General features: G+C 41.1%; 1 protein-coding gene across 1 annotated transcript; it reads left to right on the top strand.

Moving 5' to 3' along the window:
* The first annotated feature begins 1,477 nt into the window (after nt 1-1,477).
* Nucleotides 1,478-27,447, top strand: fam155a (family with sequence similarity 155 member A). Its single transcript, XM_026361360.1, has 3 exons — nt 1,478-2,636; nt 23,379-23,550; nt 25,782-27,447. Exons 1-3 carry the CDS (start codon nt 1,950-1,952, stop codon nt 26,078-26,080), a joined length of 1,158 nt encoding a protein of 385 aa, XP_026217145.1. The 5' UTR covers nt 1,478-1,949; the 3' UTR covers nt 26,081-27,447.
* The last annotated feature ends 378 nt before the right edge of the window (nt 27,448-27,825 follow it).

Genomic DNA, 27,825 nt, shown 5'->3' with positions numbered 1-27,825 from the left:
CTCAGTTTGGTGCCTCATAAATAAGAATGAGTTCAAACAACCTCCAAGTAAACTGGTGTGGATGTCCAAGCCTCAATCTATAATCTCATAAATATCACAGCTGTGGAGGAGCAGGACAACTCTCAGACCACCTCAACAAATTACAAGCAAGTAAATGCAACTTCTCACAGTACATCAGCATTACAGCGACAGAACCATCAAATGGGTAGGAGCAATATGGGAAGAGAAGTAGGGGTAGTAGGGTAGGTGGGAAGTTTCAAAGGTGAATTTCATTACATATGGACAGAACAAAACTAAGCGCCCCTCCTACTTTTAGTCCTAAGCTAAACACCTCCTGGTTCTAGCTTCATATGCAGCATACTGATATTTGGTGTGGTTATAACTTATGGTGTATAGTTGAATTTAATGGAACTTAAAAGGAAACAATAATCCAGAAATGTAATTAAAAATGCTTTAAACCTGATAGAGATAATTTTGCAATCCCTTGTATGATCTACTTTGCATCTCTTCCCTTGTGGGGGGTCATGTTGGGCACCGTTTGGGAATAATTTAAAATAAGCTAAAATATACAAAATCTGTATTATCAGTTATAACAACAAAACAACTTCCTTTGTCCAGATGAGAACATAATACATAAAGCTAAACCCAGGTGAGTAACAACCTGTGTGACTGGCCCAGTGTAAAGACAACCAGAATACAGACTAGAATAACTCTGCTAAAGCAATTTTTCAAAATAAAACAGTCACCACAGACATCATTTGACCAGTTTTTTGTGTTCAGTAAGATATTAAATTGTAGCTGGCAGCTGTTTTATCTTGTATATTATCTTAAGTAATTTCTCTCCACTTATTTTTGTATTGCTCTAAATGCTTCTGCTAAACCTGGCTCCATAGTTTTAATTTTAAAGTCACAATAACCACATTTCTGGCGACAGTTTCGCGCAGACTCTGACTTCACGCAGCTTTGTACCCACAGATGTGGAGACTGCGATGCGCACATAACGTGAGCGGCGGAGACGTTTAGTCAAGTGCATTCGCACAACACCGGATCTTAGGAGATGTTACCTTCAAAATAAAACACAAGTTTATACCCATTTTCTCCACCAAATACCATTTAATGTGTTTGTTAGTGAACATTTTATTTTGAAAATACTAGGCTATGGTGGCCATTTATATTATGAATTAATGAGTTCACTTAACTTGGATTAAAAAGAAATCAAACTCAATGTTTTATTAAAATATATTTTTAAACAGCGTATTTGTTAGTGCACTGTGGTTGCAAACCACAACCACAAAAGGTAAAATAGAAAACATCCTTTGGTTGGACTACTTGGACTATCTGGATAACACAGAACGAAAAAACTTGGAAACAGTTATTTTGTGCGGCCTTTATTTTGGAATCCAGAGCCGGAAGTGCTGCTGGTGAGTGCCGCTGACTTCCTTCAAACACACAGCGTCTCCTGGCGAACATGGCGGCAACTTGACAACGGCAGCGAGATGAAGACGGTGAGGGCTTGAAAAAGAAAATAGGTCTGTTACAGGCTGCGGGCCTATCCGCCGACACAAAGGCAGACAGCTTCGCCATGTTGGAAGAGGATAGCGCCATTGTCCCTGCACGACCGGGGAAAACGTAAACGCGTCGGCGGCGAGTGTTTCTGAAAACGGAGTCGAGGCTACGCAGAGGAGCGGAGCGGCGCGGCGCGGAGCTCGGGGCGGACGGGAGGACAGCGGCTTCACCGGTCAGCCATGGAGGATGCGGCCCGTGGTCGCCAGCGTCTAATTTCCCGTCCGGCCCACGCTCCTTTTAATGGGAATTACCGCTAATCGCAAAGGCAAGCCGGGACAACCGACCACCCGACACTTGAGGGGAGGGAAACGCGAAGCGGACCCCACGTCAATGACTGTTGCGGCAGAGGAGCCCCCACGGTGGAGTCGGCAGGTTCCCAAAATATGACCAGGGGTGCTGGGACGTGTTGGCAGCAAGAAGATGACGACGGCTTCCAAATCTGGCTAGAGCCCCCCCGCGACAACCAAAAGCCATTCACCGACTCAGAGAGGGCGCAGAGATGGCGACTGTCCTTGGCATCCCTCTTGTTCCTAACCATCCTCCTCTCTGATCACCTGTGGTTCTGCGCCGAGGCCAAACTGCCCCGGACCCTGGACAAGTTCGCATCCTCCCACCTCCTCTCACCCCAGACCCACTCAGCACACAGCAGCCTCAGAGAAAACCCAGATGATATTTTTATAGAAAACTCTACCAAACCTTTGTGGTCGCTTGAAACTTGCCACCAGGATAGTTTATCTAAGAACTGCTTTGCTTTCGCGGATGCCGACGATTTGTGCAAGGGCCTTTCCGACAAAGAGGGGACGCGGGCTGTAAATATGAGCGATTTGTACCTTTCCTTTTGTAACTCCTACTCTCTGCTGGATTTGTTTTACGGGCCGACAAGTCCGGACAATTTGAACTGCAGCCTCGACGTGCTCGGCGATGGCGACACGACCAGATGCAGCCGGTGCGTCCAGGCGTACCAGCACTACGACCAGCACGCCCAGGAGAAATACGAGGACTTTGAGCTCCTGACTCAGAAATACGAGCCGGGGGCTTATTCAGTGAGGACGTGCATGGAGCAGTGCAAGGTAGGCTGCAGGAAAAAAATGGGGGGTGGTAGTGGGGTTGTAGTTGGGGGGTGGTGGGAGTGTGGGGTAGATGATGTGGTGGCCATCTGTTGATTTGGGCCCGGTTAAGATGCCAGTTTTGGTCCTCCTCCTCCTCCTCCTCCTCCTGTCGCCATGGAGACCGGTGACAGATTCAAGGAGACTCCCGGCTCCGGGCCTCATGTTCATTCATCTCTTCATTGTGTTTAGGCCCCATGCTAATGTGCAGATGGAGGCCCTGCTACTGTCGCTCAGCATCATCCAGATCCATTTCTCTATCTGCCCCTTTCAGTTCTCGCTCGGTTCTTTGACATTGAAGCCCGCCTGGCGCTGCTTTAGCTCATAATCCGCCTGATCAGCCATCGATAACCTTAATGGGATTGTTAGGATCGCCCGAGCTTTTACAGTCTGGCGTTTAGACCGTTTTAATGAGCGGGAAGGAGGCTGCTGCTGGCATATGGGAACAACTCTGGGAGCCTGTGCGTCCTGTGTGCGTCGTCGCAGACCGCCAGGTGTTCATCATGGCCGCCCCACTCCATATCGAGAGCGTTTCATTAAAGTCAAGAGGTGTTTTCCCTGCCTAATGTGGCGGAAGAGGGTTTTTTTTTTTTCCCGCTTCGACTTGTGTTTGCTCATTACTAGGCCCGCGGTCGGGCCTCGCTTCAGCTGGGCCCGGGCTCGCTCTTTGATCACCAGGCACCGATTGCCAGCTTATAAGAGAGCACGGTGGGTTCAAGTAGAGCTGTTGTGTGTGTCCGGGAAACGAGGCGGTTCACAGCCGCCGCTCGGAGCCATAAAAAAGGCTCCACGGAGCTGTCCGCGGTGCTGAATGACGCTCCGCTCCATTCACAGAAGCCCCGGCCAATCCCAGATGGTCTCCATTCACCCCACCAGGAGCAGAAACAACACGCACAGGCGTCAAAAACGCGAAATCTAATCAGGCCATCTGCCGGCTTATACAAGTCCGCTGCCTTTAGGTACGTGAGCTGAGCCTAGTTTGGAAAATTAGTTTCAATTTAGAGGAGGTAAAACACAAAAAAAGGCAACTTTTCTGTTAATGCTCACAGACAGAGGCTCTGGATACTGCTGCACTTCAATTATCATGAGTTTATTTGGAGATCACAGAGTAAAACCGTGCTCCACAGCAAATCAGCTGTCCATGCACCAATAATAATCTATTTATTATATTATATTATGATATTATTTAGTAAAACAACAAGAGTTAAAAGCTTTGGGTTGAACAAAACATCTGAAGAGGGAAACATATTTTTGAATTTACTTTTTTTCACATTTTATGACATATTATAGTCTGAAAACAGCCAGCTGATGAAACAGCAGTGACAATAATCATTAGTTACAGCACTAGTTGTGATATTTAATAAATCGGCAGGATTGGAAGCTTTATTTTCCATTTCCAAAAGCTCAACATACAGTTTGCAAGAGCTATAAAGCCTGACTTAACGTCTTCAGTCCTGTTTTAACGGTCCACCTCTTTAGGAACGCTCCCATTGATGCTACTTTGGATAAATGTAAAATGTAATGTCAGGTGAAGACACCTTGGCCATATGCTCAACTCAAGCCTCCACGTGTGTCATCCTTTGTTTTCCTCTCCTGAACCACAGCCCCTGCACATGATTTCATGTTTTATCCACTGCCGATCTCAAGACACCGTTGCTCCCGCTCTCAGAGCTCACCTCTTGGCATTTGGAGGGAAAACAGTCATTTAGTCAAGTTGCTAATTTCTTCGACAATGACCCTTTTCTATCACCTTGGTGATTATAGGTTTGCTCTAGTTTGGTAGATGTGGTCTGCGGTGTTACGGAAAGAGCAGCGTGACTCAAGCGATAATGTCGAGCTCTTGTTGAGTTAATGGCTACCTGCCTTGGAGAAGCCTAGCGGTGCAAGTTGTGTGCCTGCTCAGACAGATTCATATGTAACCTCTGTAAATAAGGCAAGATTACAGTGTACAGTGAGCTGGCAAGCGTGAAAACATTAAACACATCCATGCCTCACTGTCTCATTTCAACATGCAGGGGAACAGCAGAGGCAGGCCGAGCCAGTGTTTGCCTAAGGATGATCTCTGACATTTCAAGTGAGGATATTTAACATGGAGAGCAGCGTTTGTTGTGCAGGAGTGTCTCCCGTGGTCTGCAGGTGGTGCTTTGATTTCTCTAGTCTAAGGTGAAAACATCACACACTGGACACGGCCAGTGTGCTGTTCCTCACAACAGGATCCTCCGTCATGTGACGGCATGAAAATCCACCGTTCAGCTTGACAGCAGGGCCGGGCTCAAACTGTTTAAACCCAGGCCGAAGCACTAATGCTGACTTGAAAGCAGCAGTGCTTTCCAGCATTTTTTTTATGGCAAGTGTGAATGCAAATGTCAGACTCAATAGTAGTTTCACAGGAAACAATGAAGCCAAAACCCACTGGGCTCCTCAAAAAGCATGTTGGCAGTAAAAAGGTGTTAGCCAACAAAGGCCTGGGGTCTCCACATTGTAATCGCATTATTTTATGTAGAGTTTCTTACCTGTGATGCCAAATATCTGCTGTAAACCTGAAGAAATATTATTAGGGCCTATTTACATAAAACACATTTGAGCCCACAGATGTATCATTTTCATGCAGGTGTGCTACAGGTTAATCCAAAAGCCATTTAAATGAATTGATTTCTCTCCATGACTGTGGTTTACTGCTGATGTATTCATTGTAATTAGGAACAAGAAAGTCCTCAGACTGGTCGTTCTCCGACTTCAGGCTGCTGAAGTGGGAGCTAAATGGATGAGCAAAAGAAACTTGTTTGTCTGGTTGCTTTCAGTCATCATCATCGTTCAGACTTAATGTCCAAAATTTTCAAGTGTGCCATCACAGAAACCCTGGAGGTCTGTGAGAAACCTAGAAAAACATAGTTGTTTTTGTTGTTGTCCTTTCTCATTGTTCTTCTCACTGGTTCAAAGTGGGCAATGCTGAATTTAACATAAACTTCCCGGCACCAATCAAGTTGACTCAGAATCAGTCATGGATTTTTGATATTACAGATATTACAGTGATACTGTTACTTGAAGCCAAGTTTCCGGCCCCTTTAAGAAGCTGGAAGCACATTCTTTACATTATAACATTAGAAACATGAAGTTTGTCCTGGTTTACCACCTCAAATGAAGAGTTAGGGGCTCCTCATTTAGAATCTCTCCAACATTTTTAACATCTCTTAACTTTCCCTCCAATCATCCACAGTTTCTCACAAAAACACTGAAAAGAATAATAAATGTGACAGCACAAGTTCAACTACAGCTCCTATTATTATTTCTCCCTCTTTGATCATCTACACAACTTCTTCTGCTGCCAATTCATTCGCCTCGTGTACTCCCATCACTACTATGGTGAATAATAATTTCAACACAATCCCCGACAAGTCTATGCATAAATCTGTCTCCTCCCTGAGCCTCCAGGTCCGATTCAGTGTCTAATCTTAGCCAGTGTTGTGTGCAAGTGGAAAGGAGGACAGCATCCACAGCGTCCTCCCTCTTTAGATCCTTGTCTACCGCACACATCTGCATTGATCTGAGCTGTTTTTGAGCCGGAGGGACGGGCGGCAGCGATACCAGGAGGTTGATCCCTATTGATTTGCACCGAGCTTTCCGCGGTCACTCGTCCTTCATTTGATAGTGGGCAGCTACTCTGACTGAAATAGGGCAGCTCCAGAGCTCGGTGAAGACATCATGTCACTATCTGAGCCTGTTTGATTGTGTCATAAGGCCTAGGAAAAAGTATTCCTGTGTGTTTTAGAGGAGGGGACGTGCACTCTTGTCATCTGTTATCTCCCTAACTACACTATAGACAGTTATGCAATTCTGCAGTAAATGATGTGTAACAACAAGGATATCAGTTCTCAGATGGAGAGCTTGAAACAAAATCTCAACGCAGATGGAGACTTGGGAGGTAATGCATCTCTCTTTAGGGTTTGGAGAAGACTCAAGATGTACATTTGCAAGAGCACACCTGTCCTTTCAATAAAGTGTTCACAGTGTGTTACAAGATGATGTGTTAATTTGTCCAGGAATGATAATCCCTCTGACATCAGCTCGACTTTGTGTTTTGCTCTCATGCCAAACAAAAATGATGAACATGTTCAACATTATACCTACTAAATATGACAGTGTTAGCATTGTCATTGCAATAATGTTAGCCTGCTCACAGCAGTGCCTGAGTACAGCTGAGAGCTGTTAGCATGACTGTAGACATTTATTATGATTTGATAATTAATGAAACATGTCCATCATGGCTTTTTCAAGTTATGTATTTTGACAGACTATAAGATGTTCAGTTTACAATGATAAAATAGCCAAAAAGAGCCTGTGACTGTGTTGAAATGTATTTTTCCTTGATGACAGACTTAAAACGTTAATTAGTTATCAAATTGCTAATTCACTTTCTGTCTGTCGACTAAATAGACAAACTAAGTCTCTCGCTTACAGCTTGTCACTAGTCATGCCTCTTTCCTGACATTATTAATTCTCATAATTTCATTAACCGTTGAAAGTGGAGACAGTCTAATGCTGTATAATGAGAAGGGTAATGTTCCATCGAAATGCTGAAATACTGTTTTACATTTTAATTACTGGTGGTGAATTTTCACATGTAGAGCAGTATAGCATATGTAGCATAAAGTTGATATATTAAAGCTGCTACAGTCAGTATTCTTATATCAACAATGGATCAAATGACTATGTGTAAATAAAAAGCTTTGTTCATTGTAATAAACCCACAAACAAATATCATCAGACCATGCAACTCATTTTGTTTTTCTGGCCCACAACTCTACTAAACTTAAACTGAACCAAAAATTCACCACATGGCCAAAAACACAACTCACAACGAACACTTAATATTTGTCTGGATGTGTAACTATGATATGGCTAACATATTTGCTAACACATTATCCAAATTAACTTTATATGGTGATAATAAATGCGATTTGATTCTGCCGCCCCCAGGTGGCAAAAACTCAGTGTAGATGTAAATCAAACAAGGCAGTTTATATTATTTTCAATTAATCAATATAAACTTTCTGTGTGGTCATTTTATACATTAAAGGTTTTCTGGATATTTTACTATAGCACAATGTATATTATATACTGTATATATCAATACTGCTATGTGAACTTGTCTGTGATATTGAACAGAGTAATGCCGCAAATCCCCATATTTAAGAGGCTGGAACCAGATTCCTGCCTGAAAAACAACTTAAACTGTGAATAAATGATCAAAATAGTTGCACATTTACTGTAGGTTAAAATGTTTGAAAATCATCTTTGGCTGTAGCTTAGCAATCATTGAAGCACCAACAAATCTTTATTTATCATAGAGTCGTAATGTGGTTTAGCTCATCTGCAGACTGTGCATGTGTCAGCTCCTGTCTCACGTGTGCATCAATGAAAAACAGATTGTTGTGATGCATTGCATTTTTCACCCTTCGAAGTTGCATGACAGCTGCACGTGGATGCTCTCCCATATGATTTTGCCCATTGTGTCTTCCTGTGGTTGTGAATGCTGACCTTGGAGAGGTTTTGTCCCTTCAAGATGCCTGGCCCACTCCATGGCAGCCCTTTTATGAATGGGAAGATCCCTGAGCAGCATGCTAATGAGGCAGGAAGAGGAGAGAGGGGAGGCTAGCTGCTGCAGTGCACGGCAGGGCTTCCATATTGTTTTAACAGTGAACTGCTGTACAGGGAGCAGATCAGATGAAACAACAGCAGCGCTGGAGGAAGTCAGGAACAGCACCAGGCCTAAGGGGTTAAAGCATTATCCAGTTAATGGGCCTCATTTAACCTCTATGGCATGTCCATTATAGATGACATGTGGAGTGGTTTCTCTGACATACAGTAATGTTGTCAGTCAGCGTTGACGTTGTTATAGCCAGACCAGAAATGATTCCATTTCTGAAACTAGATTTGTTTTGTGATTATTTGGTAGACCACAAATTCACAATAACACCAGTTCACTAATGAGCCATTTTATTTTTAACTACACTGGCTTGATGGTTGTTCGATCCACCACTTTGGTCTAAAATGAAATGACTGTCAGGTCCCTGGGCCGGCCTATGTGGCCAGAGGGGAGAATCTTAATTTTTTAAAAGCACGGGGGCTAAAAGACAAAGGAAATATCAATACACACACACACAATGAATGGTTTGTGTGCAAAGATTTGTGTTGTGTTTCAACTCCTGACCACTAAATTAAATGAAAATTCATTTTGTCTATTTTCTGTGTAAACAAATAGAATACAGGCAATCCCATAGAAGATGCACAGCTGTGTTAAAATTGCACTGTTTAAAAAAATCCACCCTTGAGATGCATTGCATTTAGTAGCCAAGCTGTTCTCCTGTTTCGGCATTGATGGAACAACCGAATTTTAATTATAGTCATAACATCTATTACTTTGGCTTCTTAGGTGTAAGAAAATGAAGTTGTTTAACATCAATGATGTTTTTCCTAGTTAAACACCTAAGGCTCAGCTTAATACATCCTTTCATCTATGGGCATGACATCAATTAGTCCAACAGTCCTATTGGCTGCAGGTATTTGAATGGATTATTTTTACACAGAGAAATATAAGCTTGAATACATATCCACTGCGGGCTATATTCAATTTTAGTAAAATGCTTTTTGGAGCAGGGTAGAGGTTTTGTGCCCTTGCTTAAGGGGAAACTCAGCAACATTGTCCACATCTAGTGGTGTCACTTATGAAAACTGATGACTAGGTAGCTCAAAATATCCTGAGCGCTGCCTTCAGATGAGCACATCTAAATTCCTCACCACTTGACTCTAATGGAATTATCTGACTTTCACCTTATTCCCTAGTAAGGTAATTCTTTCTTCATGTGTCTTTTTTAAAAAGCGTTTTCAAATCAGGTCTGTATGTATACAGGAGACTAGGTTGAATCTCAGTTAAGCTCTGTGTTGCCCATTAGGATGATTGAGGATGATGTTTGACCTGTTAAATGAATTGTCAGTAACTGGACAAGTGTTTTGTTTCACAGAGCAAAGTGTGATGGTTCCTATTGTACAACCGCACTTGCAGTTTCTTCCATTAAATTGCTTATTGCATGAGGTGCGCTGCTGTCTTATGCAATAGGTTGATATATGTAGAGTATGACAATGTCTGCTGCACTGCCACCATATGATTTATAGGATTGCATAATGTTTTTATGTATAGAAATGAATCACGCACATACTGCTGTGCCATCCTATGTGCTGTGCAGAGCAACATAGTGTCTACTGGAAAAAAATAAACCACTTTTCATTTTAAATTTTTAGATTAACTTACTGCAATGTTCTTACATCGACTTAAGTGTATTCTGATTGGTATAAACTGACAGAATAAAATAGGAGACAAAAACATGCAGTACTGGAACATAAAAACAGTAAGAAGAAAAGGCTGGCAAACCTGTGGCATGCAGCAAAATGCACTTGTGTTATTACCAAAGTTTTGATTCTAGAAGCTCGGAGATGTTCTTATGATTATAAGGACTGTCTGTTGATGTGGCTCTGAATTATCATGGATCCCGTTCTCTTCTGTAGATTTGTAGTCTATTAATGAAGGGAGCTGTGAGTTCAGACACAGGTCATCTAGTGCTTTCTCCTTCCTTATGATGGTTTTATCTCAATCTTTGGTACCAGGTCCCATTTGGGAATATGTTCTGTCTCACTCTGTCATCATATTGTCTTTTAGTCACACTTTCGTTCCCACAAATGGTTTTAAGGTCACACATTGTAAAACATAGTCAGTACAAGGGATGTCCTGCAATGTGTGATATGTGTTGGGATCTTAAAGGGAAGGAAGTTCAGCTCAGTGCAGAGAGTGCGGTATGCAGTGCACGGCCTTTTTCAGATTGGATGATGGATATATATCATGCTTGTATGTGAGATGATGCATGAAAACTAAGAAATAGTAAACATGCAGTTCCCAACATATGATGCTCATTCTGCGTCTTGGAAAACTAATAATAAGCATCACTGTTAATTGTCTTCATATATAACATATGACTAACAGAAAGACAGTGGATGGTGTCTTTAAGCTTTCCCCCTTTTTGTCAAGGTGAAGTAGTTGATAGAAGCCACTGAAAGGAAAAAGACAAGCAGTAGCACAGAATGCGAGTTCTGAGAAGTACTGATCACATCCCAAACAAAACAGCATTTTAGAATTAGATTCTGTTGAGTTAGAAGCATTATTGTGTGGTATCACACAGTGAAAAGGGGATATGAGCATCATTCCTCTTTCTGTAGGAGGGAAACAACACTGTGATGCAGCCTTACTGTGAGCAATGCATTACAGACCGAACCAGAACTTTTGCATACACTAACACATTCTGTTTAAAATGCAGATATGTGATACATAACCTCTGTTTAACAGTGCTACCAGTAATTAACAGAAAATTCTTCTCTACTTGTTGTAAGTCCTGGTTCGAGATATGAGCAGCTATGGAAACCTTGGCCTTAGCCCATTCAGTACTTCGACTTCCTTTCAGCTAAGATCAGAACCAGATGTGTCAGCACCAAATCTTAAGGTGCTGAAAAGGCAGAGACCAACCAAGCTGTCCAACAAACTAACAAAATAGTAGGAGAAATTGTTGTTGTTTTAATGTAATGAATCAATCATTGTATTGAGGGTTGGAGAGTCTGTCTATAGTGAAACCACAAAGCCCTGAGTGACATTGGACTGTTAATACATTTGGAAACATATAATCAGCAGGAGATTTGTGTGATTTAAACAGCTGTCTGTGGAGATTCCACTTCAATAAGCACTCAAGAGAAAACATCAGTCAGCAGGGATCGGATCCAGCCACCCTCTACAGGATAAGCGGGTCCGACTAATGGACGGATGAATGGATGTGTATCTGTTCTGTTTTGACCTTCTTGCCTGGCGACAGGGCTCTGTGGTCAGCAGCAATCTGCCTAAGAGACCTGCTGCATTTAGCATGAAAAGAAAAGAGACACATGATGTCAGACAATTATCAGGGCCACCTGGTCCACCCACAGACCTGATATTGTTCCTGCATGACCTCCCCTCAAAATCTTCACATCTGATCTGACAAGTGGCCACCTGAGTTGAGAGCTGCTCCACCGTCACTCAGAGAGCCCCCCTCTGCCACCTCTTCAACAATGTTCAGCTATGTGACGACTGTAGATTTTAACTGGGAATGCTCACCGCTGGACTCGATCTCATTTCTAACACGCTCTTACAGCCTTACAGCTCTAATATGGCCCATAGACGCGAAAACTTCTCAAGGCCGTGACGTTGACTGCAGAGATGGCAGGAGGAGGGGGTGTATCATCGCAAGAGGTTGTATCAAGTTCATGGTGTGGGTGGAAAGGGAGGCCTCTTGGCTGTTTAACTTCCACTTTGTCCTTGTACTGTGTATTAACCACGCTTTCTCAGATAGCTTTAGTGACACTACAATATAGCAGAGGTCTACACGGAATATGTTTTGGTCTAAATCTACAGCCAATCCAGTGACCATCATGTAAATGTGATAGTTTAACCATACATTTGTCTTTAAAATGATGTGAAGCTGATGACAAATGCAGAGAAACACCTGCTAACACCATGGAAACAAACAGGGCTTGCTTTTACAGTACAGTTTCAGCTTACATCTCGGGTAAATAGTCATATTTTACTTAGAAATGCTGCAGGACATACATGGTAAACATTTGTGTTTAGTTCATGAAAAAGGGAATAATCAGTTACAAAGATACAAGCCTGGTAATATCATGGAAACAGTCGTCCTTTTACAGGTAAATTTAAGCTTTTTGAGTAAGTTATATACAGTATTTACTGTACCATGACACCAGAGGAAAACGGTTTCTACAGTGGTTATTACCACGTCAGTGTAAATAAAGCCTTTATAAATGTTTTTAGCTCTGAACAATAAATAAAGTGATTTTAATTATTCAATTTTAGCAAATTCTAGATTGTACATAATGAAACATGGGTAACTACAGTGAATGTTGGGTATTGTTACTTCAACTGATGAGTAAAAGAGGAGGTGATTCTACAAATAGGCTGCCTACTTACTAGGAATTACACAATTACGTGTATTTACCAACTTATTACATGATAATTACTGTTACATTACTATAATTTTCTATATGGTCACACATTAGGGAACTGTAAAAGAAAGGGTTATCATTTTTTCTTGAGCACTAACTGAGGTAAATGTTCACACTGACAGTGTTACATAATGATCGCAGTCTTCACCACAGTTATCTGCCCTCCATCACTCACACGGCAACCTCTCACACTTTCACTCCCTGTCAGGCTAATAAATCTGTACGCTGATTGCTCTCTGCCCTCAGGCTGATCATTCCTCCTCATTCCCTCTTCGCCATTACCGCCAACACTTGGATGTTAATGATCGTCATCCACACTATTTACCTTGAAAGTGACGTCATTCACTTCATATGTTATTTTCTGTGGACACCAAATCGAAGAGGGCTAGCACACAGTCACAGAACTGATGGAAAATGTTACTGATTCCTTTTAGAAATATTATAATGACTTAATATAAACCAGTTACCAAATACACTGTGTGACTGCACCTCCAGATACGAACGTGCAACTTCATTATGCATGTGCATGTAGTGTCATTTTACTTTTTAAAGACAAACTACTTAGTTAAACAGTATTACAGTACTTCACAAAATGAAGTACACTAAGAATCCTCAACGCATCAGTATGCCAATTTGTGCGGGTTATGGTTTCAAAAGTGATTTTCTTTCCAAATAAATCCATGCTGTTTGTAGATTAGAGTGGATCTGCATCAAGTCCACAGTTTTCAGTCTTCAGCAGGTTGGTGCAAAGCTGCTGTGAGTGTGAATGATTCAATATTTTTGTTAAAACATAGCTATGAAACACATTTCACTAAAGAGCAGGTCTTTATTTTGAAGCTCTTTCCTTGGTGTATTTGAGCTTGAACAAAGGAGCATTTTGTAGCTTATACATTAAACTTTTGATTTGTGGGATATTGTGCTGAGAGAGATTGTGTTATTTAGTCTTTCATAAATGATCAGTTTAAATTTACTGCTACTAAGGACAGGACAATATGCTTTTCTCTCGATACAATTTGATTTGCAATATGGGGCTTTACAATACAATATAATTAAGCCTTTCCACTCAGCAGCGGCTCTGCTATAATGTTACTCAACGTCATGAACTATGTGCACCGTTATCACACACAACTGAGTAGCAGAGTTCACCCGTCTGTTCTTAGCGAATTCAGTTGAATATATTTCTGTGTAGAAACTTGGTGAAACTGTTTTCCTTCCAGTACTCTGTCTTTCAGAATGGCTGTGCTTCACTTTAGATGATGAAATGGGAACACAGCAATGGGGAAACTGGGTTTCTAAACATAACGCATCGTTTCTAATTGATGCTTCTGTGGGCTGTAAACAAAACACTGATTTCTCCAGTATATTTTTTGTGTCACGTTGTGCCTCCTGCATGCTCAACCCCTCACCGAGACTGTTTCCCCAAGTGAGAACGTGTCTGATGTGGACAATGTCCTGTTGTGTCCTGCTTGTGTGAACTCCAGATAATGTTTGGAGCTGATTCTCTAGACACTTTTCAAGTTCAATGAAAACAGCTTTTGTCTCAGGTGTCTGAGGTCAAGTGTCCTGCAGTCAACAGCCGACTCTACATTGATAGAGAAAGCAGAGCCATGTTGACCTATTCAGCTGCATCCCTGAGCCCTGACCCAAGTGAAAATGATTTTTTTTTTTAAACCTTCAGAGAAGAGAACTGCAGAGCTGGCTCCGAGCCAACAGTGATCCTGTGTCCAGAGCACAGCTTAATCTACTCAACATGAAACCAAACCTGGGAATCAACCTCTTATCGAGTAGAAAATGTGTTTATCTCCCTCCGCAGATAGAATTTTTACAAGCTATTTGTAGATCTACCTGTTTGGTAAATCTAACTGATTCACTGCTGGGCTGCAATTTTAACCAGACTGCACACAAATGTGCCATGAACATTCATGGTCATGTTTTCTCAGAACTGATCTACAGAACACAGTTCAGGGAAATGGATGATCTTCATGTCGTGATAGGTGGATTCAGTCTTGTGGACACGGCTAACTGGATCCAGATACTGTATCATGAGCTGACACTAGACTTTTTTCAAGATCCTTAAAGATTTCTCAGACCACATCAGTCAGACCTCATGCTCCAACATCCCATAATGCTGTGCGCCCTGTGGGGCATTTCCAGTTAAAACGTTCAGGGTTTCTAGAAGCATCTGAACCTGTCGATACGATTGACAGATCACTAATCAAGGTCTCTGTTTACTGTTTTCACCTTTTGTTCCTTCAGACGAAGGCTTCTCAGAAACAGACGTGGCTCTCAGCATTTTGTCAGTGTATGTGAATCATGAACATTTAAGTTCAACAATACACAAATGTAATAGTTTGAGTCGGATTCATGCTATAAATCTAAACCCAAATAAACATTTGGGTTCGTGAAAGTAACCCTGGGAGTCATGTGTTTCATAACCACATCACAAAAAACAAAAGTTCAATGATTTGAGTGCTTTGTATCACCACAGATTAATTTTATGAAAAAAACATTCAAAATATAGACAAAATTGAGGACTTGATGGTTGTATTTGTGGGTATTTTGTTAATTCATGTACTCTATATCGACACATTATATATGTGTCTGTGTATATAACACCTATCATTTAAAATGTATATTATACAAATAGTTGTGTATTTGCTTTCTTGCTAAAAGTTACATCAATGCTTTTTAAGCTTTTATACCGTCATGCTAGATCTTAAGTTAGAGTACATCCAGCAGTACATTAGCTAGCCTGGCTCTGTCCAAAGCTAACAAAAAGCCATTTACCAATGGTAAAGCTCACAAATACTATCTAATAAAAGCTTAATAATGAAGGTAATCTGAATCCAAAGCAGGAATGGTGGGCCGCACTGGTAAGAACATAAAGTTTCTCAGACGTTTTTTTGTAAGAGGTAATTACTTAATGTAAATGCAGTGAATGTTGATCACAGAAATGATGCAGACAGTAAATAGCACCAAAGATTGGTTTAATTTAATGAATGTTTTCTGAGCAAGTTATTCATAGGAGATTAATAGGAATGAAAGTTTGCTTTAGATTTGATTAAATTATGAGAAGCTCTTCAACCTACACACCACTTTTTCATGTACTGTCCAAGTATCAGTCTGCAGCGCCTCCTCGATGCTGTTTTTCAACAGAGCGCTTGTTGGTTAAAGATGACACAGTGAACATACAAACGAAACTTGCACTGAAATTGCAAACCATCTAATTTGATGAGACCGCTGTCTTAGAGTGTCATTTTCCAGAAGCACACACGCAGCGCCTGGATACGTTACATCACCAGGGAACGGGACTCTATAAATGTGGACGTCGGTGCACAAAGACAGACATCCATTTGCATCCCTGTCCTGCTGGATTATCCGAGGGTTGCATCATTGACCCGAGGCAGGCGCTGAGATTCAAGTTTTGAGTCCTGTCAACAACCCTCTGTCAGGATTGATGCAATTTCCTACTGTATGTTTTCAGGAATTTAGCTTTAATATTTTGCTTACTCAGTAAATTACAGTCTCATCTCGTGAAACAAAGAAACATGTCTGAAAACAGCTCAGGTGGTGTGAGAGCCACTTCCTGTTCAACCACCACCGTGATTTGTGTGAGTGGTAATGATCTGTGTCATTCAGCTTTTAACTGGGATCTTACTCTGCAGCTGACTCATGTGCTTTTTATAGCCATCTCTGTCATTCTCCTTTATAACCACCATGCATGTGTGTGTGTGTGAGTGTGACAACATTGTCCTAGCAGGGAGGACAGTGCTGATACTTGAGTTCAGTACTGATACACCAGTGTGTTGAGTTCAAATCTTTACATACCCGGGAGCTTAACTCATGAGTACAGTCAACTTTGTGCTTGATTTGTGAAGTAGACGTTAGAGATATTATGGCTCAGTTTCTATTGATTTGCTTCTACATCACTGTATTTACACCTGTTATTATAAATGGACTGTACTAAAAGCATGTGGAGCTTCTTACACGTTCAGCCAAAGACTAGCGGAGCACAAACTGAGACAGTAACACTTTGAATTTAAACAGTCAAGAAAGCTAGAAGCCAACTGTAGATTTGTGTGTTTGTGTGATCACATGCAGGAGACGTGGTTAGGAATAGGTAATAAATGGAAAGATGGAAAGACTGGAAACAGTGAGACAGCTAGTGTCTGTCCAAAGTTTGAAAAATCTATTAATCCTGTTTTAAAGTTTACTAATTAGCGTCTTATGTTAGGTTTGCAGCTGGTTAGTTTAGTTCAGATTTGTATGGATAAACTGGAAAGTTACTGTACACAGTGTTAAGCAGTGAGCTAAAGAGCTAAATGCAACATTATGTGAAAGTGTAGCATAAAGCAGCTAATGGGCCTCAGGGTTCGTTGGCATAGTTTGCTAACAGATTTTCCATAGAAACCTGTGTTTCTACTTGTTGTGCTGCAGCCAGTGAGCAAACAATTTATCAATTACTGCTGATTTATCAAAGGGGTTTGTACTTATTAGTGCCAGTATTAATTTTTGTTCCAAACAATCAAAGCATACATTGTTTCTTGCTGCTGTTTATTAACTGAAAAAGGCAAAAGATTGACTGGAGATCATTTGAATCTAGCTTTGCCTTTACAGTACAAATACAGTACATTAATATCTTAGATGCTAAAGGAAAATTCAATGTAGCAGAGAAAGTCTTTAAAAAATACTTAACTCTTATCATTTTATGTAATTGATGAGTCAGTGTTGTGTTTGCAACCTGCAGTTCATCGTATTTTTTTACAGTTGTGGATGTAATAGTGCAAACTGTTAACAGCAATGAGAAGAAAATAACAAGAACATTTAAAACAAATATAAAAAATATGTCCTTAAAGAGGAGAAGCATTTACCAAATAAATAGGAATTTATGCATACTCATTATGCAGCAATAAAACCTGTATGTACAAATTCACATATGCTTGTTTGTTTCGCACCTGTAGTTGTTTGTAGTCAATATTTTGCCCATTATTTCTTGAGGTATTTCATTTACTAAAAGGCATACTTTCTGGACCTGTAAATATTTTCATACTTTTCTTTTCTCCTTTAACAAACAACACCGTCAAAGGAAATTTTGGCGAGATATATAGCTGTTATTATTTTTCTGTATTGTACTTTGGAATCTCCTTGTGAAGGTAGTTTTGCCACTGAATGAATAATGGGCACACACTTATATGTCTCTTCTGCTCAGTGGTTCCTCTTGTCAGCAGACAGCTCTCCCACAGCCCTCTGTGTCAGATGACAGGGATGTAAATGGTGAGGGAAGCCCCGCGTCCAGGCGAAGCTGAACGGAGAAGGAGTATGTTTTGCATGTCAGATTTACAGGAGCTGTCAGCATTAGACGACCGCTTCCTGTGAACTGCTGGATGCTGGTGGAATGACCAAAACCGACCCGGTTTTACAACACCAAAGTCACAGGGGGTTTTGTTATCTATCTGAGCTGAACTGTGAATCCCCCTGATGTCAAGCAGAGAGAAAATCTTTGTCGCATCACACAAGGCTAATTTCAGCACATCATAAATACCACATTTCTGTCTCTGCGGTTGCTAATTTATTGCTCTTACATGTAACACCAAAATAACTCGGTAATTCTCCCCATCCTTTTAAATGTAGTGCAGTTCACTACCTGCTGTTTGCAACACCAGTATATTATGAAATGGTGTAAACTCCCCGCACACACATACTCAAATACACGCTCCCGTTGAGACATGGTCATTTGCTTCTGACTGATAATATTGGTACTGGTAATTAGATTTTCTGCAATGTGTTGTTTTGGTCGTTAGCCAATATAGCTCTTTAGTCCCATCTGTGAATGGGGCACATGAGTTGGTAACTCGTCCATTCTTGAAACTTGCGGGGTAATGTATGTCTGCTGGGTTTTGATAGTTCAGGTGGTAAAATAACAAAAAGTGGGCACCACTGAATTTACCTGAAAATACCTGAATTTCCCTTTGGGCATTAATAAAGTTTATCTTATATTATCTTATGTCATCTGGTGACATGTAGTAACTTTTCAGGCAGCATTTAGCCACTATTTGTTGGCAACAGTTGGCAGCACTGACCGTCAAGCCTGGATTTTCACTTATGGGTGTAGTTACAAATGTCAGTGTGATATCAAGGTTTTCTTACTTCTGGTACAGAAGTAGAACAGCAGTTGACAGTTTTCTACAAACCTCAGCCCTCAGATGCCAGTCATCCACTGCCATGAGAAACTCCCACTCAGAGGCTTGAAGTTTACATGCTGCTAGCACAAGTATTTTATCCATTTGAAAGAAAAATAAGCACAGCAGCTTCAGGATTGTATAAAGTGTATTTTTTTCGCATTTTTTTGTGTGTTTCAGACTCTTTGGAGCAGGTTGAACTCTGATTCTGGGCTACAAGATGTCATGATTTTAATTGAATCTATGGATTTAATGAAGAAAATTAGAAAACGTAAAGAACTACTGTACTGTAAATGTAAACTAAGACAATTTAGTGTATTTAAATTAACTGTATCCTGCAGCTGTTGCAGTGTCTGGTGACAGAATGAGAGATCTACAGTACACACTAGAGAAAATATGCAGTCCGTGACTTGTCTGCTTTCTTATATAATAATAATAATAATCACTGTGGTGAAATTCAGATGCCAGCAGTGCTGACACTTAACTGCTTGCACGACAGCATTTGAATCTTAATTTTTAAATGTTATTTTTAGGCTTCAAAAGATTAGTTCGGAACAAGTGGGAGAAATTGTCTCACTGGCATTTTTCCCATTAACATAAATGTCCAGAATATCAGGCTCTTTTGCGATGATTTTTGTTCTGTTCTAAAATTCAAGATTTCAAGTGTTGACAGATGTAACACCCAAGGGGGGTGGAAGTCTCAGTATGAATGGTCAGGCTGGGGCTGAAATCAGCTGCAGGCATAAAGCCCTGGTGGAAACACCTGCTTGGTGTCTTTTCTGTCGGTGTCTCTGGGTTTCAGTTTGAAGCAGACTAAGCTGCATGGCGACAGAAGCTTTTTGAGTGCCAGGTTCCCATTCACACTGATCACACATTAGACTGATCAAATCAGACTTCAGGCCTGCTTCCTGACTAACTCAATTTGCCCTCATACGCTTCCCTTTTCATGCTGAGCACACGCACACATTTAGAAACGCGCACACACACACACACACAAACCTGGATGCACGCTTAAGCATGTGCACGCAAACAGAAAACCAGCAGAGAATGGGGCAGTACCCAGTGAGCGCTAATGAAAAGCAGAAAAAGCCGTTACCTTGGCAACTGCCAGCATACATCTTCAGGAGGACCCAGATTTCCTGTCTGAATGCGTTCGTATTGTTTTGGTTCTCTTTTGATAGTCAAGGCATCCCTAGACGGATTATCTCACCGCTGGCAAGAATTTATGCTAAATCACTACGAAATTAAACAGCAGCCATTTGTGCAGACAGGAAGCCGCCATGCTGAAAATCGTCAGCCATGGATTTAACACTCCAAAGTCCTGAAACACTTGTGTAATCAGTGATCGCAGTGATTTTTATCGTGGCCTTGAGCCAGTTTCTCCTTTATGTATTCACCAGGAGAGCCTCTATGGGGAGAACACTGCTGCCAACATCACAGGATCATGGGAATTAAACTGTCAGTGTGATTCTTCCAAATTATCCTCAAAAACAAAGCGGTGCAGTCGCTGAGGTTTGAATGAGTACGTTTATTATTATTTATTATGACAGAACATCCAAACTAAATGAGTAAAACCTGGATTAAAATGTAAAATAGCCCCGCTATACTGTATCCAGATGAAGTCAGACATGTATGGGAAATATTAGATTGTACAAAGCATTCAGGTCCATGCTGTTCTCATCATTATCATCAGCATCACCGTAATTAGATTATTATAATTATTATAATTACCTGTGCAGCGTTTGTTATTTTATTATCTGTGTACATCGGTCCACACAGGAAACAAATCAGACCCCCATGTGATTCAGTGTGTGAAAATACAAGGGAAATTAGAGCAGGGGCAGGAGATGCACCTACTTAGTTTTGTGGAGGTGCTGGCTGTAATTTAACCAAACATCCATTACATGCTAAAACAACAATGACAGCTAAAAAACCCACCCCCAAGTTCATCTGTGCTTAAATAACACAGCAGATAATTGAGTGTGCAGCTTGTTCTCTGCAGTGACATCTTTGTCCTTGGGTTTGTGTGCTTGCGACGATGTGTCTGAACGCAGCTAGTGCTGCACAATGCTACAAGTTAGTATTCACAGGAAATGCAAAAATAAGAAATTAATTCATTCATTCAATTACAAAGAAAATCTGATGTTATTACAATAATGGCCCTAAAACATGTTTCTTGATTACCTTATAAGCACTGAGGTCCTAAAATGTGGCTATAGTACATTTGACATTTGTGTGTGCATAATATTTTTGTCCTTGATTTTTGCCCTTAAAGTGGGCGGGGCTTCGTTGGTAAAAATGTGACATCACAGATTTCACTGAACCAATCAGAGTGTAGTAACACTTTGCTTTTGCTGCCAATGTCAAGTTGAGTACTTTAGTGTTCAACCCCTTAATAACTAATACTAACTAAAAACTAAAACATTCATCTTGTCTTTCAAATTTAAGTGATAAAAAATACTCTTTTTCGAGAACTTTAAAGAAGTTTTGCATCGATTTAACATTGAAACTCCACAACACTAAGTTTGTTTCATTTTAAAGTCTTCAGACCCGACTGACTCACGTGACATCACTCCAGCCAGTGTCACACATCATAGAGCTCCATCTGAAGCCACGTAGGGCTTTGTAGTAGTACTCCCCTATGACTGTAAACAGAGTATGGTTTGTAAAATTGACAAGGTTCCCCTGTAAATCTGAACAATGGATTATTCTGCCTGTTGGTAATTGCCTGATTGTCGCTAATGGTTTGTTTTTGCTGTGATTCATGGCTTGGCTGTTGTACCTCTATTACTTGAATGTGTCACACAGTCAAATAACTCCTTCATCACTTAATAGCTACACATTTCCTCAGTGTGCTAATGGCCAGACCTTTTTCCTTGCACGTCGCACTAACTGCTGTAAGGCACTACATGACGGTGTGTGTTGCCATCTCAAGGCACCTACTATGACGAACGCCGTCCAAGCTGCTGATGTTGACAATAGAGTCAGCGTGTGGGTTGTGCTTGATGAGGCACTGCTTTTCTACTTTTGCCAATGGTTGGTGACACAGATTGACATGTGTTCACTCACTCATGCGAGTCAAAACCGCGGTAATATTACTCAATACTACAGAATAGGGTCAGTACAGAAATTATCAAACTGCAAATATGAGTATATGGCTTTTATGATGCATGAATACAAATAAGAGCAGAGCATACTTTAAATTAACACTTGGAAGCCTAAAAGTGTGTATTTTAACTCTAATATCTAATACTGATATCTGTAATACTAATATTTGTAAGACTACTGTAGAGTGGGTATAGTGCTGACATTAGCATTTAGCTCGTTATGGCTTCATAGAACCAATATGATGACTGGAAGCTGTATGTATACAAAATATAGAATGAATTCTTGAGTTTTTAGTTATTTGTTGAATTTGAATTAAGTTTTCAGGAAACTGTTAACTGTTCTAAATCTACTGTGTAAGTTAATTTTTAACTCTGAAGTCTAATCCTAAGTGTAAAAATGTTTAAATGTTTATATAAAAGCTAATATTGACTGATAGCATCGAGTATTATTCCATTGGTGTCAGTATTGACTTGGTGTCCCTTGGGCTATCATTTCTTTTTAGTTACTGAGTGAGCGACAGCAAAAGGAATTGTAATGAAGAGTGAAATGTTTGTTTTCTTTTCTCTGATCTAAAGTTGAACACAGTTTTTTTTTGCTTGTTGGCCTTCATATGAACTATGTTTAGCATCACGCAGCCATGGTAGCAGTAATGATGTGGTCTCCCTTGAAGGCTTTTTGTTGGGCAGAGTTTGGACGACTTTTCCTCCCAGCAGGTTAGAGATTTTAGATGCAGGAGAGGGTTCTAAAATAATCTGATGACAGTCTCTCCGTGCTCTTTGCTGTAATTTCCCTTCTCTAGTGTTAATCCCAGTAAAAAGCACATGAAGAAATAGCTAAAAATGAGCATGAATCCAGACTGTGGTTTGCCCTTGGTTCATTTTGTTTTGCTAAGCTTTTCAAGCCTGCGGCTTTGGCTATTACATGTCACCATCTGTCTCCGTATACACATAAGTCTGTGCATTTCGTGCCTCTCTGTGAAACGTGGAGGACACAAACTTTAATTTGATGAGGTTATTTGGTATCACTTGGCTTTGAATAGCAATGCCATCACGTGAACAAACATACCAAACTAAATTGAAAATGCCTTTTGACAAACTACTCCACAGTTGTACAGCGTAGCACTGAAACAGTTAGCAGACCGAAAGATTTATTTATTGGCAGAAAATGAATCAGCTTCAATTTTGATCATTTATTATTCATTTAAAAAGAAGCTATTTGAAGACGTCAGTTTGGACTCTAGGAAATGTGATAGGCATTTTTTATGGTTTCCTAACCAAAGAACTTTTACCAATCCTCAGTATTTTCATTTTCTCTTCCTCCTCCTCAGATGGCCTACAAGCCCTGGCTGTGTGCTCAGTATTTCCCCACCCCCCAGCAGTCCTGTCAGAAGAAGGTACCATGCCACCAGTACTGCCTGGAGGTCCAGCAGAGCTGTCCGTTCATCCTGCCCGACAACGACGACCTGATCCACGGCGGCAGTCCCAGCTTCATCTGCACAGGTTCATAGCGACTCACTGCCTGGTGTTACTTCCTGTTTACAGCAGAAGCAGCACATACATGTGCACTTTGCGCTTGCATGTGCAGGTGTTTGTGCGGCTTTGCATTCTCCTCAGAGAAGACATTGTAATCAAATTAACGTTAGTGGATGGCGTTTATTAAAAGAGTGCACAGCAGTAATTCATCCAGAATGTGTGTCTCCATATTGCCTGGATGGTATTCCTCTAGGAAAACAGAGGCGTTTCTGAAGGTTTCCTCATGACATCTAGTGGTGTATTTGAGCACAGCCCAGCTCTCGCAGGGACGTGTTAACAATGCATTGATGAATTAAATTGGGGCTGTCTCTCAATATTTACTGCAATTTATACAGTAATAATCACAGAGGACTCTGCCTCGGAGGACCAGGCGCTGGCTGCATGCCAACACACGAGTGTCTTATCTGGAAGAGATGGGCAACTTAGCAGCATCAACATAAAGTTTTTTCACTTGTTCTGGATGATGAGACCTCTCTGCTCTGGGTGGACATGTGTCCACAAATTTAATGAGCTAAGGGACTGTACAACCATTATTTGCAGAATTAAAAAGGGAGTTAGAAACAACAGACAAAACTAAAAAAGATATTCGCAAATGTTGGGTTTAGTCATTAGATTCACGTAGCTAATTCAAGTCTATTTCAAAATATAATAACTGGATTACTCCTTATTTTATGTTTGTCCTAAATGTGGAAAATTGTAATTTTCCTTCTAATGCGTCCATTTTTCATTATTTTGAAAAATAATGTTAAGGTTTATATATAGATCGACCAGACTATGAAGTTGAGGAGGAAGAAGTATGACTGGATGAGGTGAAATGCGCAGGAGCACAGACAGTACATGTTCTAAAATCAACAGAAAAGTAGTTATTATGGGTTTGCTGCCGATTTGGCCTGTTCAACAAGATAGAGACACAGCTCATGGGGTCACTTAGGGTACAACCCCTTTTTTGAACTTGTCTGAGAGTCCTTTTGTTTTTCAAAACAAATTCAGTGATGTGTCTGTATATCGATGAGTATCAGGAACTGTCAACAGCTAATTCTACATACGTAGAATATTTCTTTAATAAAATATAAACATAAATAATCTTGAAAAATAAGAAGACTTAAAATATCACTGTTCCCGTTTACATCCCCCAAAGCATCATGGGATGCAGTAGACCCAAAAACTAAGAGTGCGACTATCCACCAGTGCATCCATGACAAAATCATTTCCGTCTTGTTGAAGTCTTATTATGTCCCATCAGCATTGTTTCTTATCCATTGACTTAGTCTACAGGCTTTATCCCTTTTAAACGCTAACAAGTTAAGATTTCCAGAGTCATGAACTGATGTCCTGATGTGTCACCCTCTGTGTGGTCGTGGACTTTAATCTAAGTTCAAGCGAGGGTCACCGTCTTGTCTTGAGCTTCACACTGGTCCAAAAAGGAGCGTCAGCGCTGACAAGATAACCGTCTCTAGGCGGCAGTAAAACTATTCAGGGCTAATTAGATTGTTGTTACTAACAGATACCCGTTTTAATTGAACTAGAAATATGTTTGAGGCTTCATTCTGATGTTTTGATTTAATGTTTCTTCTCAACATGATCTACATGAAGTTATACCTGAACCTTATCCTTGCTTTGTTGATGAGGCTGATATTTAAAAAAGAAAAAAACTACTTGCCTATCATAGCAGTGTTCGTGGATAATAAAAACTTAATGTAATTGAGGCTAAAGCGTCATGAACATTACAGATGCCTGGGTGTACAGGGTCGATTGAAACAAATCCTGATTAAACTAGAGGTGCAACAGTTCTCTGCATCCATAGTTCAGTTCAAAGTTCACTTTAGGTTTTGTTTTTGAAGCATAGATCCTGCCCTAACTTAAAAAAGACATCAGAGACCAGAGATGTTTGTATTGTGTTTTTCGTCTCTGTTTCAGATCTGTTACACCCTTAAGTAAGACTACAATGAACTACAGAACTGCTATTTAGATCATGGACAGATGTTTACATTCAGCTCTGGGGAACAAATACCCATGATACAAACTTTAACAAAAAGTTAACTGAAAATTATATTTGAAGATAATTAAAGGTACAGAACATGACAGTTATTAGTGGCTTTGTATTTTTATTAGTATCAGCTGTCAGAAGACCACCACCTTGACCCCTGGAGTAAGCAGGGAAACGTCCACATTTTCACGCTGTGTCATGTGTTTCTCAGGGCTCTTGGGAGATCACCCATCAGACAGTGAGGCCGAGTGCTGCGACGTCCGATGGGACCCCAAAACGGACAACCCTTCAGGCGGGACACTAAAAAGGACTGCTTCATCCTGCCAGCCCGAGGGGGCCTCGGTCACCTCTGCCGCCACCCCAAGACTGTGCAGCGGGCGACTGAAGATCTGCCTGCTGGCCCTCGTCCTCCTACACACTGTCATCATCATTTCAGCCTCCCATAATTCCACGTTGGTGGGCGTGGCGGCCATTTTCTCGCCAGAGGAGAGTGCTTCTAATGAGGAGTGAACCTTGGGGTAGAATCAAGTATCAAGGAGTTTGTAAAGAGTGATGTCGCTCGAGAGGAGTATGGCTTTTGCAATGTCGTGGCTGCCAGGGACACAACTGGCGAGACATGCTGGAGATACCTCTACAATCTGTCGCCGGTGAACCGTCAACCACCGGAAGTGGGAGGGTTTTAACTGGAGCTAAGGGTGCTGGGATTTGACATCAACTGAACCGATGTGTTTGAGAACCACCCCCCCGAAGAACTGACCTCTTGCCACTTGAAACCTGCTCATTGTTTCTATTCCATCCAAATGTTTTCTAGCATATTATCCCTTCGTCCCTTCCTTCCTACCCTCCACCCTCTTCCCTCCGTTTTCGGTGTGTGTGTGTGCGAGTGTGGATGACACGTCAGAGGAAAAACGGACATTGATGAAGTGTGTGCTTTCGCTCATCATTACCTTTAGATTTTTGCTGCATTTTTTCAGGTGCCAGAATGTTTTGACATATCAACTGTGTTTAACTTACGCACCATCACCTTAGAGGCATCTTCTTTACTACCTTGTATGTGATGTTGCTTGAAGGCCTGACAGGACAAGCTCATCCATCTTTTATGTGGGTCTCTGAAGACAAAATGTATGTGATTCTTCTATATTCTAATGTTCAGCTTGTTTTTTCCCCCTCACCCCTTCATGATGGTACATGCCTACATGTTTTAGGACCTTAAGTGCTCTGAGGCTGGTTTGCGCTCTTACTTCTAACTTGTTAGGCCGTCGAGTAAGTTAGGCGTAATGAAGTAGCAAAGGCAGCAGCGGTTCAGCTCACGACTGACTGCTGGGTGTCGCAGGAGTAGATGCTGAGCTTAATCGCCACGCAGTGCTCCTGGACATCCAGAAGGAGGTGTCCTCTGGTCTCTGAAGCTTTGAGTTTACCTCAGACAGCAGCGCACTTGTCCGAACTGGGAGCCTGGCGGCTCGTCTTAATGCCACAGCGAGTATTTAGAGTTGTGGTACGTGAGACTTGCAGGGACACAAGGAAACAGTTGCATGAAGCAAAAACACCAGGGGCCTTGTTAATCAACAATGCGTGCTCGTTTCTACACAGAATCTGATTTATCGATTTCTTCTTCTGTTCGATAATGTGCTTATGTAAACGATCCAGTCCTGACCATGCAGACCAACCAAACTATCAGTACACAGGTGTGCTCACATTAGTGCATAAATACAAACACCGTCAAACATGGAAATACAATTGATAAATGGTATACTATACACAAAAGTATAAACTATAATTGCTTCGCTGGTTTGATGTGATCAATTCACTCCATTACAGTTGGAGCAACACATATTTTCAATCTAAATGGACGAACTGTAGAACAGGTGAGATCTATAAAGCCCTTGCGTCCTTGCGTATTGATGTGTTTTTTTCTTCTTCTTCATATTCGAACCAGCATTTAGTTATTATTCTAACGCTTGGTTTGATAAACAAGGCTCCAGATCTCCGAGTGCCTCTCTGCTGTGTGAGCCCACTCAGGCAGACACCGGCAATGGAGTAATCTAGAGAAACAAAAGCGAGGTTGGCACGAGTGATCGAGAACTACGCAATCAACCCATTAAGGTGTCGACTTTAAACCACACTTAGACGAGCTGATCAACCGCTGTCTCTCACAGACTAGTAAAGGGCTGTATTAGTGTCAGCCTGCCTGCAAGGAGTGTGAGGAGTTTTAAAGGGCTGATCCATCAAATTTTGTTCCGTTTGTTTTTGGGGTT

Source organism: Anabas testudineus, chromosome 2 (assembly GCF_900324465.2).
Source record: "Anabas testudineus chromosome 2, fAnaTes1.2, whole genome shotgun sequence".
NCBI classification, from domain to species: domain Eukaryota; kingdom Metazoa; phylum Chordata; class Actinopteri; order Anabantiformes; family Anabantidae; genus Anabas; species Anabas testudineus.
This window is presented reverse-complemented; position numbering and strand designations above follow the sequence as displayed.

Coding starts and splice junctions, on each gene's coding strand:
- fam155a (XM_026361360.1), top strand. CDS start 1,950: ATGACCAGGGGTGCTGGGACGTGTTGGCAGCAAGAAGATGACGACGGC. Junction 2,637..23,378: donor CGTGCATGGAGCAGTGCAAG/GTAGGCTGCAGG, acceptor CCTCCTCCTCAG/ATGGCCTACAAGCCCTGGCT. Junction 23,551..25,781: donor TCCCAGCTTCATCTGCACAG/GTTCATAGCGAC, acceptor TGTGTTTCTCAG/GGCTCTTGGGAGATCACCCA.